The sequence below is a fragment of the Melanerpes formicivorus genome, unplaced genomic scaffold (assembly GCF_026170545.1).
Source record: "Melanerpes formicivorus ecotype bairdi unplaced genomic scaffold, bMelFor1.0.p_v2 SCAF_24, whole genome shotgun sequence".
NCBI classification, from domain to species: Eukaryota; Metazoa; Chordata; class Aves; order Piciformes; family Picidae; genus Melanerpes; species Melanerpes formicivorus.
In genome coordinates, this window is record NW_027142376.1 from 1,553,758 (window position 1) to 1,571,746 (window position 17,989).

General features: G+C 44.2%; 1 protein-coding gene across 7 annotated transcripts in view; it reads right to left on the reverse strand.

Annotated features, from left to right (window-relative positions):
* The window catches only part of HECW1 (HECT, C2 and WW domain containing E3 ubiquitin protein ligase 1), a 314,683-nt gene that overhangs the window by 207,335 nt on the left and 89,359 nt on the right, over positions 1 to 17,989 (reverse strand). For all 7 annotated transcript variants that reach the window (XM_068152576.1, XM_068152575.1, XM_068152572.1 and 4 more), the window contains one exon: positions 12,729 to 13,053. In XM_068152576.1, the coding sequence (XP_068008677.1) occupies positions 12,729 to 13,053 (325 nt within the window). The remainder of the gene's footprint in view (positions 1 to 12,728; positions 13,054 to 17,989) is intronic.

Consider the following 17,989-nt stretch of genomic DNA (forward strand, 5'->3'; position numbering starts at 1 on the left):
TCTGTACTGGGACCTGTGCTGTTTAATATTTTTATCATTAATATAAAAGTGAGACTGAAAGCACCATCAGCAAGTTTGCAGATGACGCTAAGCTGAGTGGTGCTGTTATGCCAGAGGGACAGGATGTCATCCAGAGGGACCCGGAAAGCTGGGGAGGTGGCCCAGGTGAATCTCAGTAAGAGGTTCAGTAAGAGCATGTGCAGACTCCTGCACCTGAGCCAGACCAATCCTCAATATCAATACAGGCTGAGGGATGAGGTGATAGAAAGCAGCACTGCAGTAAAGGACTTGGGAGGTGTGGTTGATGAGACGCTGGACATGAGCAGGCAGTGTGCGCTTGCAACCCAGAAAGCCAATCACACCCCGGGCTGCAAGTGGGACTGAAAGCGCCAACAAGAAATGGTGCTATGCTGGACCTTGTTCTCACCAACAGGGGAGGGCTGGTAAGCAATGTGAGGCTCAGAGACAGCCTTGGCTGCAGTGACCATGAAGCAGTTGAATTTAATATCCTCAGGGCAATCAGCAGGAAGTATTCCAAGCTCACGACCCTAGACTTTAGGCGTGCAGATTTTGATCGCTTCAGGGATCTGCTAGCCAAAGTGTCGTGGGACAAAGCCCTGGAGGGAAGAGGGACCCAGGACAGCTGGTCAGTATTCAAGGACCACCTCCTCTGTGTCCAGGAGCTCTGTATACCAACAAAGAGAAAAGCAGGTAAGAATGCTAGGAGGCCTGCCTGGATGGGCAAGGAGCTACTGGACACACTATTACTTAAAAGGAAACTCTACAGGAAGTGGAGAGAAGGACAGGTAGAACAGGGGGAATATAAGGAAGCTGCCCGAGCAGCAAGAGACCTGGTTAGGAAAGCCAAAGCAGAGTTTGAATTGAATCTAGCCAGGGAGATTAAAGGGAACACTAAGAACTTTTACAGGTATATTAATGGGAAGAAAAAGACTAGGGAAGGTGTGGGCCCCCTCAGAAAGGAAACTGGTGACATGGTCACAAGTGATGAGGAAAAGGCTGAGGTACTTAATAACTTCTTTACCTCAGTCTTCACTGCAAGGGCCTCTAGCCACACTCCTGATGTTATGGAAGTCAAAGCCAGGGACGGGGAGGAAGAACTGCCCATTGTAAGTGCAGATCAGGTTCGTGATCACCTGAAGAACCTGAAAGTGTTCAAGTCCATGGGACCCGACGGGATACACCCACGGATACTGAGAGAACTGGCAGATGAGGTTGCTAAACCCCTCTCTATTATATTTCAAAAGTCATGGCAGTCTGGGGAAGTCCCCACAGACTGGAAAAGGGGAAACATTGCCCCCATCTTCAAAAAGGGCAAGAAGGAGGAACCAGGGAACTACAGGCCAGTCAGTCTCACCTCTGTGCCTGGAAAGAGCATGGAGCAGATCCTCCTGGAGTCACTACTCGCTCAGAAGAATAGTGAAGAGGTGATTGGGCACAGTCAGCATGGCTTTGCCAAGGGCAAATCCTACCTGACCAACCTGGTGGCCTTCTATGAGCAGGTGACAAAATTAATAGATGAGGGGCGAGCAACTGATGTCATTTACCTGGACCTGAGCAAAGCCTTCGACACTGTCCCGCACCACATCCTGGTCTCCAAACTGGTGACACATGGGTTTGATGGGTGGACCACTAGATGGATAAGGAACTGGCTTGATGGCCGCACCCAAAGAGTGGCTGTCAATGGCTCCATGTCCCAGTGGAGGCCAGGGACAAGCGGAGTCCCTCAGGGATCAGTCCTGGGACCTGTCTTATTCAACATCTTTGTGGGGGACATGGACAGTGGCATTGAGTGCACCCTCAGCAAGTTTACTGATGACACCAAGCTGTGTGGTGCAGCAGACACGCTGAAGGGAAGGGAGGCCATCCAGAGGGACCTTGACAGGCTGGAGAGGTGGGCACAAGCCAACCTCATGAAGTTCAATAAGAGCAAGTGCAGGGTCCTGCATCTGGGTCGAGGCAATCCCAGGCACAAATACAGGCTGGGCAGTGACTGGCTGGAGGATAGCCCTGAGGAGAGAGACTTGGGGGTGCTGGTGGACAAAAAGCTCAACAAGAGCTCTCAGTGTGCTCTTGCAGTCCGCAAAGCCAATCAGATGCTGGGCTGCATCAGGAGAAGTGTGGCTAGCAGGTCGAGGGAGGTGATCCTCCCCCTCTACTCAGCTCTGGTGAGACCCCACCTGGAGTACTGTGTCCAGTTCTGGAGCCCCTATTACAAGAGGGATGTGGAGGTGCTGGAACGTGTCCAGAGAAGGGTCACAAGGATGATCAGAGGGCTGGAGCACCTCTCCTATGAGGACAGACTGAAGGAGTTGGGGCTGTTCAGTCTGCAGAAGAGAAGGCTCCGAGGTGACCTCATTGTGGCCTTCCAGTATCTGAAGGGGGCCTACAGGAAGGCTGGGGAAGGACTTCTCAGGATCTCAGGTAGTGACAGGACTAGGGGGAATGGAATGAAGCTGGAGGTGGGGAGATTCAGGCTAGATGTGAGGAGGAGGTTCTTCACCATGAGAGTGGTGAAACCCTGGAATGTGTTGTCCAGGGAGGTGGTCGAGGCCCCGTCCCTGGGGGTGTTTAAGAGCAGGCTGGATGAGGCTCTGGCCAGCCTTATCTAGTGTGAGGTGTCCCTGCCCATGGCAGGGGGGTTGGAACTAGATGATCCTTATGGTCCCTTCCAACCCTGAATGAAACTATGAAACTATGAATAAGTTTGCTGATGACACTAAGCTGAGTGGTGCTGTTATGGCAGAGGGACAGGATGTCATCCAGAGGGACCCGGAAAGCTGGGGAGGTGGCCCAGGTGAATCTCAGTAAGAGGTTCAGTAAGAGCAAGTGCAGACTCCTGCACCTGAGCCAGACCAATCCTCATTATCAATACAGGCTGAGGGATGAGGTGATAGAAAGTAACACTGCAGAAAAGGACTTAGGAGGTGTGGTTGATGAGATGCTGGAAATGAGCAGGTAGTGTGTGTTTGCAGCCCAGAAGGCAAATCACATCCTGGGCTGCATTAAAAGAAGCATGCGCAGCAGACGGAGAGAGGTGATTCTGCCACTTTACTCTGGTGAGACCTCACCTGGAGTACTGCATCCAGCTCTGGAGCCCTGAATACCAGAAGTACATGGACTTGATGAAGCAGGTCTAGATGATGGCCACAACGATGATTAAGCGGCTGGAACACCTCTGCTATGAGGACAGGCTGTGGGAGATGGGATTGTTTAGCCTGGACAATTCTCCAGGGAGACCTAAGAGTGTCCTTCCAGTACCTGAAGGAGATCTACAAGAAGGCTGGAGAGGGACTGTTTACAAAAGACTTTAGTGATAGGATGAGGGGCAATGGTTTTAAATTAGAGAAGAGTACATTTAGATTGGATGTTAGCAACAAGCTCTGCACCATAATGGTGCTGGAACACTGAAACAGGTTGCCCAGGGAGGTAGTTGAGGCCCCGTTCCTGAAGATATTCTAAAATAGGTTCAACAAGGCTCTGGGCAACCTGATCTAGTTGAGGATGTGCCTGCTGACTGCACGGAGATTGGATTAGATGATCTTTGGAGGTCCCTTCCAACCCAAACCGTTCTGTGATGATTTTATGATTCTACATCTCAATCTGTTACGAATAAGGCATGCTGTACTCCTGAAAGCACAGAGAGACTTATGGCCTTTCAGTGAACAAATTTGCTTCAGCTAGAAATTTTAAATGGCTTTTGGCCAATATGTTTGTCTGCACTATAATGAGAGATGAAGACAGCTAGCAAAATACTTTAAAAAAATCATTTTCTGTACAAAGAGATTGAGCTCTGGTTGATCTGTTTTGCAATTTGCTTGGAAAACTGCAGGAAAGGGACATTGTAAAGCACAGAATATCAATAAGCTAAAATTATTTTGCAAGATAATACGCCTGTAAGTCATGGATAAGCTTCCTACTTCTGATGTTTCTTCTCTTACCACCCAATTTATCACTTGGAGAACAACATAAAATGATGACAACAGCCTCTACATTTTAGAAGTACAGCCTGCATGAGTTCTACCAGGCCATGCTAGTGTTTCCTTTAACATTGCAAAAGATAGCCCTTGGAAACTGTGCTTCCAAAGAGGTTTACAACTGGCCACCATTCTGCAGGAGAGGAGCTATTAATGAGGAGTGTATGCAGAATATTCAGATAGCAATTAGATACCAATTCCTTATTTCCAGAGATATTACAGCAGGAAAAAAAAAAAATAAATCACAACTAATGGTTATTATTATAGGATTCAATAGGAAACAGCTACAGATTCATCTCTAGCATGGATCAAAACCACTGCCCATTCATTTCCTGATTTCTGGTGCAGAGAATGAATGCACTGCAATTTACACTTACCATCAATCCCTCCACAGCTTCTTTGGAAGAAAACAAGGGCCTAATCTTTCATTTCTCATAGCTATGCATGTGCTTTGCTTCGAGAACATGAGTGGTTCCACTTTAATCCCTCAAAAATTAAACCCCTACCCAGGAAAAGTAAACTGGGAGGTAGAAGATGTGAACAATGAATGGAGAAGAGCAGCGAGAGGAAGACACAGCAAGAGAGAGACCTAAGGAAAGTAGGGAGGTAATTGAGCATGAACTTTAACAAAACAGTGATAGAGAAGGCAAGACTGCAACAATGCTTGGTCACTAAGGACACAAGATGCCATCTTAAGTAAACTGGTCCAGGCACGTGGAAAGGTGGGCATGTTAGGTTTAAAACCTGAGCCCCCTAATCTGAAGCAGAAAGAACTGCACATAAAGTCCAAAGGACACATTGTGAGAGTTACATCTCTCGGCCAAACACTTAGACCTTTGAACATCTGCCTTACTTTCAGAGTCATATATAGAATAGAATAGAATAGAATAGAATAGAATAGAATAGAATAGAATAGAATAGAATAGAATAGACCAGGTTGGAAGAGACCTTCAAGATCATCGCGTCCAACCTATCATCCAACACCACCTAATCAACTAACCCATGTAACCAAGCACCCTGTCAAGTCTCCTCCTGAACACCTCCAGTGATGGCGATTCCACCACCTCCCCAGGCAGCCCATTCCAATGGGCAATCACTCTCTCTGTGTAAAACTTCCTCCTGACCTCCAGCCTGAACCTCCCCTGGCGCAGCCTGAGACTGTGTCCTCTTGTTCTGGTGCTGGCTGCCTGGGAGAAGAGACCAACTTCTGCCTGTCTACAACCCCCCTTCAGGTAGTTGTAGACAGCAATAAGGTCACCCCTGAGTCTCCTCCAGGCTAAGCAGCGCCAGCTCCCTCAGTCTCTCCTCACAGGGCTTGTGTTCCAAGTCATCCTTTATCACTTCAGCTGCCTTCAAATGGGAGATACAATTTCAGGACAGTGATGCCAAGGCCTGCCTGGATGTGTTTCTGTGTGATCTGCTTTAGCTGATCCTCCTCTAGCCGGGGGGTTGGACTCAGTGATGTTCGAAAGGTCCCTTCCAACCCCTACCATTTCAAATCTGTAATAGTAAAGATAGTTAAGGGAAAGAACCCACAGCCTAAAGGCTTCTTTACCATGACTTCCTTAAAGGACCAAAAGCACACCACCACTGCACTAACCCCTCTACAGAAGCTTTTTGGGGCATTGCTACTCACACCATTAACACCACACAAATGACAGAGGTGAATCTTGGAGGCACTGAAATGGAGAATGGGTCAGAAGCTATATATGTTGGGAGTATTTGGAGACCCCTGCATTTAGCTGTTGACTGTATCTACTTGAAGGGGTGAAACAGAGGTCATGTTTAAAAGATGCAGAGATGGGGTGCTGAAGGACATAGTTTAGCATCAGACTTGGTAGAATTGGAGAATGTGTGGACTTTACGATCTAGTCACACTCGGTATGTCTGGAAACAGCATATACTGGTTTCATCTGACTGAAGTGGTCCACTAGATACAGAACTGGGAAAGGCCAAAAGTGACTCAGCCTGATAAAAAGAAGTCACTCACTGGACCCGAGAGCAGCCAGGTGTAGGCAAGGGAGACTAGAACAAAGAACATATTGCTGCCCTAATCCATCTGCCAAGGCTTACGATACCTAATATCTTCTCTGTTCAGCATTTGTGCAGACATTCTATTGTTGGTTTTCTTACGTCAGGTTTGCTCCTCTGACACTGCGTTCCTGAAATAAATAGTGCTGTGCTTAGTGAAAGCTGTCTAGCCTCTGGGCACCTCTGTTGATGTTTTACAGGGAGAGCAGGACTGTAGTAGTTGAACAAAACAAGTTGCTGTGGTGATCCCAGACAGACAGTCACCAACCTCAGCCTGGTGAGAGACCTAACTACAAGATGACCTCCTGAGGAGAAGCCCTAAGACCAGAGCAAGGTTCTCTTCCAAAGGCCACAAAAGCACCACGAAGATGGGTAACATTAGGAGACAACAAATCCAAACATCAACAAAATTCACTCCAAGCAGGTACACTGTGAAGAGTTTGGTGATACAGATGGCTACATCTGAAGCAGAAAGGTGGAACAACCATCCAAACAGACAGAGCTTGGAATCAGGGATTAGAGCTACAATGCAGGGACCCACAACTCCTACCCTTATAAGCACATCACTGTGTCTAATATTTTCCATCTCTGCTGACAACATGTGACGCTTTCTCCTCATGTGCATTGGATGTTTGGTAACATAGCTGTACAAACAAGTTCTGATCCAAGTCTGACGGCAGGGAAAATGTGGATGTTTCCACTTGCCTCAGTGGGCTGTGCAGCAATACAAGGCTATCCAAGCCTAAAATCAACCTGGAAAGTTATTAAACAAATGCTCAAATATCTATTAAGGAATAGCTCCAAAAACCAAATTATGGCGAATTACCTTTTTTGGGAAAGAAACAACATGAAAGCCTGAAACAGAGAAGGAAAACATGCCATTTTAAAGCTCAAAAAGGTCAAGATGTTCCTGCTTATATAAATTTGAGATAAACTACTCTGTCAAAAGCCAAATATGGACAAGAACTTGGATCTTCTAAGATTTGTGTATGAAGAAATGTTTAATAAATAGCCTCCAATAGTGTTTTGCTTTCCTATAAGGACATGCTCACAGAGAAAAGCCTGCTGCAAGTGAGGAAGAGGAGTCTGATGTTCGTCCTGATAAATTCCCAGCAGCGTGCACGGACATTGTGGCAAACCATTCTTTCAAAAGTCTGGTTTAAACATTTCTTATTAGCTACTCTACATCAGATATGGAGATGACGACAACTGAAATCTAGTGGCAGCTAAAATGCTACTGCAGTAATTATAGATCGCTCTTTATCTCCAGTCAACTGCCAGCAGTCCATGTTAATTTATCTAAGAGGCTTCATGCTGTAGCAAACAGTAACAGTACATAAGAGAGATAAAAACCTCTGAGATAGTAACAACAAATATTAAATCTGTCTCACTCTTCCCACCAAATTAGAGTTCTTCATTATTCCTAACTTTGTACACTGGGAGTGGAGGAATAAAAAAGTGAAACCATTTTCTTGCCATGTAGCTTTTCTGCAAAGAAAACTCAGATTCCAGAGATTTTGTTACAGCCACAGAGCTGGGTTGTGTTTGAATTTCCCAACGAATCATTTTTGAGTGTTTATACATGTTTCTGAAAACCTGCTGATGTTCATAATACTATAGTTGTCTTGAGGGAAAGCAAATGCACACCTCAGGTGAGCTGTTAGAGAATTCAGTTTCCTCTGCACAGCTCAGAGCTGATATATAGTGTATACAAAGGGAAGTTAGAACATCTCTGGAGTTCAAGCTTAGCAGGAATGAAATGTAACTCCTGCTCCTGAAGGCACAATATGTCTGAAACACCCAGAAAGGCTGTTCTTCAAATCCCCATATTTTTTGTCATCTTACCACAGCTAACCTTTAAATGCACTGAAGTAATAATGTCTATATTTTAACAGAGTCAACATTTACTATTCTCCTTTCAACTGAAGAGTTTTTCTGTGGCACTTCATCAAAACCACACCAGTGTCTATGCATTTTTCCATGCATGGTGGATATACTCAATCCTACTTTTTTTTGCCATGAGATGCATGGCTGCCATTTCATACACTGTTTTACATAAAATCATAGAATCATTAAGGTAGGAAAGGACCTCCAAGGTCATCCAGTCCAACTATCAATCCAACAGCATCATGCCCACTAAAATATGTCCTGAAGTGCTATGTCTACACAATTTTCAACACTTCCCAGGATGGTGACTCTACCACCTCCCTGGGTATCCTGTTCCAATGCCTGACCACTCTTTCAGTAAAGACATTTTTCCTAACATCCAACCTAAACCTTTTCTGGCCCATCTTAAGGAAATTTCCTCTCATCCTATCACTAGCTACTTGGGAGAAGTCTCTTCCATCACAGACTCACACCTCACTATAATCTCCTTTCAAACTGAGGTCTCCCCTAAGCCTCCTCTTCTGCAGACTAAACAATTTCAGTTCCTTCAGACACTCCTCACAGGACCTGTTCTCTAGATCCTTCACCAGCTTTGTTGCTCTTCTCTAGACATGTTCCAGCACCTCAAAGTCTTTCTCGGGGTGCAGGGCTCAAAACTGAATCCAGTATTTGAGATGCAGCCTCACCAGTGCTGAGTCCAGGGGGACAATCACTTCCCTGGTCCTGCTGGCCACCCTATTGCATGTCCAGGCCAGGATGCTGCTGGATTTCTTGGCCACCTGAGCACACTGCTAACTCATGTTCAGCCAGCTGTCAACCAGCATCCCCTGGTCCTTTTCTGCTGAGCAGCTTTCCAGCCACCTTGCCCCAAGCCTGTGGCTGCTGTGACAGAAGTGCAGGACGTGAGACTGACTGACTGCCTACTCCATTTCCTGAGACCATGACCAAAAGTTAACTCTTATAACCAATTCTAAATCCAGCTCCTGTAAAGGCTATTTTCCAGTTGGCCACCCTTAGGAATGTGCACATGAACTGAAGAGGGGAAAAACAGATACCTTGTGATAAAAGGAGCGGTGGCTCCTTTACATGAGGAATAAGCAGCCAGCATGTCTACACAGGCAGGACTCTCTTAACTCTTTTTTTAGCCTACTGTAACCTCTGAACAGCAGCCCCAAATGCCCTGTTGTATCAAAGCATACAAGCTACATAACTTTTGCTCTCTTTGTTTTGAAAACCTCTTATGTATCTATGTTTTTTAAGCCTGCCATTTACTGGGTATCATCAACTTTCTAGTGATGGCAGTGGTGGTGAGAACAGACTAAGTTTTCTGTGTCTCAGAACAAACACTCATGTAAAATTATTTGGAGGTATTTCCTAGAATATCACAATGGCAATTATTAAACACCTGCAAGGTGAGAACTGCCTTCTGTTCTGTTTTAGCATATTCCCTTTATGGGACACCCAGGAGCTCCCCACAAGACAAATAACAAACACTGACTATGGTGTACCCAGACCAAGTTCTAAAGAAAATCCACAGCACACAACCTGATGCAAATAATTTCTTACTGTTCTAACGGACCAGGACGATATTAAGTACTGCTCCAACAATATTTTTTTGGTATTAATTAAATATTGCTCCATTCAAACGTTTCAGCTCAAATGTTGCCAATCCAAACATCACAAAAACCCCCTATCAGGCTGTTTCCACAAGCTGGCTTGAAACAAATGCTAGAGTGACCATCAGCAATGCAATAGTTAACAGTGTTGCCATACAAGTGGTAATAACAGGCTTCAGCACTAATCCTCTATTGAACAGACTGGGAAAAGCTCACAGTTTCTTTGGTTCTCTTGTTCCAGTCTGGCTGCTAATTCAAAACATAGTCATATATCAGTTTACATTGTGAAAGTCATACCCACAGGGTCACCAATATTCTTTCCCTAAACAGGAGTGCAGGCTCATAAAATCTGTGCACATGCATGCACAAAACGAAGCCATTAGGGATGTGTGGATCTGCCACCCCTGTGGAGTGGTCAAAAACACTAACTGCAGGAAGCACAGGCATTTTATTTCAGGGCAGAGGTGTGCTTTTTAAACGACTCTTCCAACTGTCCCCACTTTGTCACCACCAGACTGTGGCACACAAACTGTCCTGATGAAGCTAAAGTGAAAGATGCACTACAGCAGCTCAAGGGCATTCAGTCTGCCAGACAGACCGTTCTAAAGCAAAGTCCCCAAAATGCACTCAGCAGGTATTTGCTTCTACAGACCTATTCCTAATGGTTCCCCCTCTTTTGTAACTGTGGATATAGCCACAGCACCATCTTAGGTTCTGAGTGTTCCTTGCATCAAACTAACAGCAAAAACAAGTGATCTTCACAACATCCCACGTTCATCCATTATAGGAACCAAAACACCAATACCCACCTTTTGGAAGGGGAGGAGTTGGAAGTTTGGAAGGAAAATGAAAAAAGTTATCTAGACTGAGATCCTGAGAGGCTGGAGACAAAACACCTTCAGAGACACTAAGGGTTGAGTACTGGTTTTTCAAGGGAAAAGCGGTGTTTCTTGGAACAAGCCAGTGACTACTGTCATTAACACCAGGCATTCAGCCAGTGGGGGCAAAGACACACTTAGAATAGAATAGAATAGAATAAACCAGGTTGGAAGAGACCTTCAAGATCATCGCGTCCAACCTATCACCCAACACCACCCAATCAACTAACCCATGTAACCAAGCACCCTGTCAAGTCTCCTCCTGAACACCTCCAGTGACGGCGACTCCACCACCTCCCCAGGCAGCCCATTCCAATGGGCAATCACTCTCTCCGTGTAAAACTTCCTCCTGACCTCCAGCCTGAACTTCCCCTGGCGCAGCCTGAGACTGTGTCCTCTTCACAACTTGCACTTCAAATTCTCTGGGGTTTCTGAAGCAACACCCTTTTCGATATAGTAAATTAATCAGGAACAACAGGGGGGATTTTTCTTTTACCCAGTTAAACTTCTATTTTTCCACAGAATGGTTTGGGTTGGAAGGGAGCTTAAAGATACCTAGTTTTAACCTCCTTGCCATAGGCAGGGACACCTTCCACTAGACCAGGCTGCTCAAGGCCTTATCCAACCGGGCCTTGAACACCATCAGGCAGGGGGCATCCACAACCTGCCTGGGCAACCTGTTCCAGTGTCTCCCCATCCATGTCTTCACAGCTTTTGGTATGGTATCTGGGCTATGACACCTGTCTGAACAAGTTCTTTCATCATAAAACAGCAGCTCCAGACCACCAGCAGATACATTTTGCCTCTTTTTACTGAAGCAATGCAGTCTTTCACAAGTTTGCCTATCCTACTACAGATCAGGTTTAAAGTATTTCTCACTGCTGAGCACTGAGGACTGCTGACTCTACTGATTTGCTTTTAGTAAAACACTCAGCTGCAAGCATAACTGTAAACACAAGTCAGTGTTCAGGGCAACAAACCAGGCTGCTTTCAGAGCATCTGTTTTAAATCCAAGATCTGTTTTTTACCTAAATGATTTTAAAATTGCAGAAACCTACCTTAATTTCCAAAGCAGGGTATTTTATGAGGTTCTTCATGGGAATTGGTACTGCAGCCTGGTTTACTGTAATCCCAACTCCTCACTCCTTCCATGTCCTAAATAGCCATCCTCATGTTCCTTTTCTCCTAGTCTCTCCAATACCCTGAACTCATTTCCCAGGCCCCAATACTGTGCAGTCAGGGTTTCTCTACATGTTCAGTTGTCCCATTCAGTACTTTCTCACATCCCCTGTATTGGCAGTATCTGTGTTCCAAACATCCCCAACACATGATACCAAGCCTTCTCTTTTAATCCATTAAAGCACTTAAGTAGCACAATAGCTCCCTGTGATGGACCTGATGACTGCTCTAAAAGCCCAGTTCACAATATTATATGCTTTACCTGGGTTTGGTTTGCCACCTGTGCAAAATGAAACAGTGCTATTGGAACTGACAAACCTGTTTAGTGCTAGCCACACTTATACAAACAGGCAAGCAAGACATTTTACCCACACTTCTCTTTGTGGGGGAGCCAATTTAAGCCTATCTTCTTTACCAAGTCATTGCTTTTCAGGAAACATATAGGAACTTCACATTTTTTTAGAATTCTGATCTGTAGAGGAATTTATCAGGAATGGATCCATTATGTTCAAAACTCAGCAAAGGGCAAATACAGGCTTCACTCTAGGCAGCAGGACGATTTCCATAGGGACCAAATGAGGTTATAACAAAAGCAAAACAAACAAACAAGCAAACAAAAAAAACCCAACCAAACAAAAAAGAGCAATTAAAAAAAATCCAAACTTAATTTAAAACTGAAACAATCAGGTGAAAGTGGATTATTGTTCATATCAAAATATCCTTTGGCTATAGAGAAAAGCATTCTCTTCCACAAGCTTTTTAAATGATTCATATCCTTGACTTGAAAAACCTCATCTGTCATAGATTACTCAGGGACTCGTAAGAGGAAATCCTGAAAATATTTGGCTATCTTTATCAGGAGGTATTTTCCCCAAATCCAAATAGCTTTAAAAATGAAAATACCCTGAAGTTTCTAAACTCCATCAACAGAAAGCCTTTTCAGACCTCTGCTGAAGTGAAAATGAGCACCAGAACTTCAATCAACAATAGAGGAATAGAAGAAATTTTTTACTGTGTAAGCCCATTTGAAGACTTCACTCTGTACCAGCTCATTATTACCATTAGCCCATATTACCCTAATTCTTGTAACTGGAAAAAAAAAGCAGCAAGAAACCTGAGGGGAAGGAGTAATAGGAACTCACCTATGAGATACATGCCAATCCAGTCCCCTGCATCCACTTCCTCCTTTATATCCCAGTATATCACTAGGTCTTGCGAATGCCCGATGGAGTAGTAGGAGCTGCTGACCATCAGGGTAGACCGGCTGTCTGAAGTGACAAGGTCCGTGTCACTGGTAGACCTAGGGATGGTGACAGTCTCATGGGAATTGTTCCTGATGTCCATGTTATGGAACTGGTCAGGATTATAGCTGTATCTGAGAGGCTCTTTGCACCGGCGTCGACTCTGCGAGTTCCTAGATGGAGACGCCATGGCTGCCAGGCCCAGGAACCTGTTTTGGTACAGATTCTGCAAAGGAAAAACAAAAAGACAAAAGAGTATTTAAAGGATTATTCATTTTTTCAGTGATGTCAAAACTCAGGAAAAGCTGTACATCAGTACAAGAAACTAGCAGATCTTTGTCCTTCTGGCACTGCAAGAAAAGAGGCAGGAAAAGATGTAGCAGGAATCACAGTGCTAACTCAGCCCCTACTTTATAATCTCACCACGAAAACAAGTGAAGAGCAAGCCTTACACCACCAAGCTCAGCCACAACTGGCACTGTGTGAAGAAATTAATAATAGCTGGCTTCTTCCATGTTAATGCATGCATCCACACACATCATGACTGTTGAAGTGCGAGCAAGCCATTCTCCTATCATCAGGAGATAGTCTTCCCACTCTTGACACCCAGAATTATGTCTTCTCCCCAGTAATTTGCATTGCATTTGCAGAAGACTCTTTCTTAAAGCACAGTCGCCCTAGAGATCATAACCTATCTGAAGAGGCTAGTTATCAGTGAGTAAGAACTCTTCCTGCTGAAGATCTGAAGAGTAAGAACTGTGAAAATGGAATTATCCCTGTTGCCATAACAGAGATGTCTTCCACTGACCTGTAAATACAAACGGGGTCACCCAGCACAGCTGATGGCTTCCAGTGCTATTGCTTGGCTTTGGTTTTTGCTGTAGACTCTGAGATACTGTGCATACCTGCTCCAGTAGGAATTTGGGAATGCACCACGCAACTAATGGCAATTGAGATGGTTACTGAAGTGTAGTCATCATTCTAGAAGCTGAACATACTACTTAAATTCCAACCTACCATCCTCTTTCTCAAGGCAAGATGAATGACTTATGCAAAATACATCAAGTACCCAAGTGAAGAGCTCTTGTGAGCTGGCAGATGGGTAATGCTTAAGTTACAACTGGGTTAAAGTTTGTTGTGAAGGCATGCTCTGGCACTGATCAAAATACTGTTTATTCCCCACTTCTGTGCTGTTTATTTTTAACATTCTCCTTCCCTGCTTTCCCTCTTCTCTCCCTACAGCTCTGCTATTTCTGCTATTCCGCTTTTCATTATTCATTAGCCCTTCCATTATCTGTCTGTTGCCAACCATGCTGTCAAATTCGTTAGATACAAAACCCAGACAGCTTTCCAGTATGGTTTTCACATGATCAGAAGTCAAATCATCCTTTTGAACTCAAACAAATTAAATGGGGGAAAAAAAAAAATAAATCACAGCTCTTCTGTCCAGCCAAGCAGTTATTTAACCCTGGCTTCATTAAGGCCAGAACACTAAGTTTATAAAAATAATAATAATTTAAACATTGAGGGTTTTTTAGTACTAATTGTTGTGGAATAATTACACCCAGTATTGTGTCTTAGGAGTCCATTACACAAAACTGTGTGGAGAATTAAAGGCAAAAATCCCTTGACTGGCATATAGAATATGCTGTCACTTTACAGGCACAGTCCTATAACACTTACAATCCGTTGACCCAAATCCTCACTTACTGCTTTAAACAGGGTTTATAAGCAGAAATAGCTCCAGTGGGAATGCCACACCTTAGAGAAAACACTGGTGAGACTGAAGCTTATAATACAAAAGGCTACACTAGAGATACAGGAATAGACACTGGAATAACTCCCAAGAGTGGTAGATAGCCCTACCTGGGCAGTTTTGAGACTCAGCTTGACAGGGTGCTTGGCCATTTCATTTAATTTACACTATCTCCTAGAAAGGTTGGAACAGATGATCCTTGGGGTCCCTTCCAACCTGGCATTCAGTGATTCTGTGAATAGAGAAGGATCGAAGCATGTAGGGGAATGAGGTACACGGTGTTGCATGTCCTATACAACTAATGTTTTGCTGCTGCTTTTCTAAGAGTTATCTGTATTCAGTGTTTGAAAAGAGAGTTCACAGTATAAAGACCAATATTCCCTGTAATGAGAAAATGTAGCTTCTTTTTTTAACCAAAAACAGGGTCTCACATGCTATGAACACTTTCCAATCTGAGAGGCACTTCTGGACATGCACAACTGCCATGCACTAATCAATAATTTGGAATCAGTGGGACTTTGCAAAGAAGGCATCTCCCGTCACAGCAGTGCCTGAGTTACTATTTGCTTTAGAATGGAGCAAGAACTTCCAAGTCCAGTGTTCTGGGTCAGTCTGTATCATTAGTCTACATCATACTCCTCTCAAAAGAAGTGTGACCAGCAGAATGAGGAAGGTGGTTCTCCATGTCTGCTCTGCTGAGACCCCACCTGGAGCACTGCATCCAATTCTGGGGCCCTCAGAATAAAAGGATATGGAAGTGTTGGAGCGGGTCTGGAGGGCGGGGGGGGGGGGGGGATGTCAGGCTGAGAGAGTTGAAGCTGTTCTGCCTGCAGTAGAGAACGCTCTAGCAAGACCTTATAGAAGCTTTCTGATAGCTGAAAGGAGCTACAACCAAGTAGGGGATGGACTTCTTTACAAGGGCTTGTAGTGACAGGATGAGGGGCAATGGCTTTATGCTTGGATATTAGAACTAAATTCTTTACAGTGTGGGTAATGAGACACTGGAAGAAGTTGTCCATGGTAGGGGGTTCCCTTCAGTGGGAACCCACTGAACCCAAACCATTCTATGTTTCTATGAACCTATGAATCCTGTGGCTGAAAGGCTTCACACCATTACTGCAAGCTGAATTTCATCAAAGGATTCAGAGCTGCTGTGCAGCAACTTCCCCTGAAGAGCTTAATGTTAGGGATTTTATTTTTGTATTGTTATTTTATTTGGGATTATTTTAAATCACACCCGAAAGGCACATGATGCTTTACCTACACAGAGATAGATTTCAGCAAAGCACTTGCAAGGATCCAGATCAATCCTCTGTTCAGACAATTAAGAGCTGTTTTTTTAGATACTTGGACCAACACCAGTTACCTCCCATTGCTGCTTTGTCAGAGATGTATTTGTGCAGGTCAGGATGATGGCACAACAGACTTTTGCCATCTAAACCAAAGATACTCTATGATTGAAATATAATCCATCACTAGAGCAAAGGAAGAAATTAACAGGAACAAGGTGACAATATTAGCCAGCACAACAGTGGGCTCAAAGTAAGCCACAGGTAGTCATTCAACACAAACTTCAAGGGCAAGTACCAAGCAAGTCAGTGAGATAGCTTTGGATGATGAGAAGCTCGGGATGCAGCACATTTAGCCATCTGCAAATTTAAAAGGCCAGTAGTTGAGTCTGACATCACAAGCAGATCAGATGTGGAGTTAGTCTCTAGTTAGTCTCCTGGTGCTCCTTCAGGGATGAAGGTTCTCCCGATAAGCTTTTAGGCTTCATTTGCAAGGCTTATGTTGTTTGTAAAAGCCAAGAGGGACACAAGACAGATTAAAAAAAAATAATAAAAAATTAAGGTAGGCTGGTGAAAGTGGCAAGTTATGACACTGTCCTCCGATCAGTTATCAGTTATGACACTGTCCTCTGATCAGTTATCAGTTATGACACTGTCCTCCGATCAGTTATCAGTTATGACACTGTCCTCTGATCAGTTATCAGTTATGACACTGTCTTCCGATCAGTTATCAGTTATGACACTGTCCTCCGATCAGTTATCAGTTATGACACTGTCCTCTGATCAGTTATCAGTTATGACACTGTCTTCCGATCAGTTATCAGTTATGACATTGTCTTCTGATCAGCTTTCAGGAAAGCAAGGTCATTTGTATCGATGAGTATATTGTACCAAGAGAAACATAAAGGTAGTAATAGCCTGTGGGAAAAGTTTAATTGGTGGGTGAAAGAAAATACAAAAATATTCTTAATACTCAGTTACAGCCCAGGTATGAACAACCCAGTGCAATACCCTGAGGGTGGGCCAGAAAGAGGAGCAGGAAGGCAACAGTGCCTATGGTCATCAAAAGGTGATGTGATGGGACTCCACAAGCCAGAGCTTTGAGACAGATGAGTCTAATGAAAGGGCTTTCAGTATATAAAACTGTTTTATTAGAGCATAAGTGAGGTAAATTCTGAAAAGACAAGAAACTCAGCTCTGTTGGGTGGAACAGTGAAAACAGCTGAGTGAAAGCAAAAATGTAGGACAGTGAATCCCACTGTTGCTCCTTACAAAGGATAACTTTCCCCCGTGTTGAGAAGTTGAGCATGGCTCTCAACCCAGCAATATGAATTCCATCCTCAAAGGTAACTGTCCTGCTTTCCACAGTCCTAAAGACTTGCTGCAGGACCTATTCTTCCCAGCAACCTTCCCATCTCCACTCTCATCACAGGCCTGCTGCTCTCAATCCTTTCCCCATCTTCTTCCCCCACCCAAAGCCCAGAGGGTCCCTTAGCTGCAACCACTTAGCAGCCCTCAGAGTAGATAGAAATAAAGCACAGATTGCTTTCTTTTTGCCCAGGGACACTCCTCTTAGCATGCAGTACCTGCACAGCAAATAACTAACAATGAGAGCATTTGCAATTTCCATCTCTGCAGGTGCAGAACAGTTGACTATAACAAATGCAAGGCAATGCAGAGGTAAGAAGAAATACAGTAAGCTATAATCAAGCTATCATAACTGCCCCTCATCAACCTACTTCCACCTATCACCACTATTTGTTTATTAATGTCATATAAGAAAAATCCCTTTAGGCATTTGCGTTTCAGAAAAATGATCACTGTAACTCTGAGCACAAAAAGGATTTCTAAAGCAAAGCTTACAGTACAGCCAAATCCAGTAAACATGGCCTTGTAGTGCAAGAAGCTATATAAAACCTTCTCCAAACAGCTGATCATCTGACTTGCTGGAAACATAAAACCCAAGATGAAAACCACCTAGCTTGGGATTAGAAAATACTATGCAGCCAAAGGGTTTGGAGAGCATGGACAACTTTGTAGGATCAAGCCACTAATTTGAAAGGCACAGGAATGGTTTCTCAGGGGTCCATAAGAATAATTTAATAGCATGAGGGAGT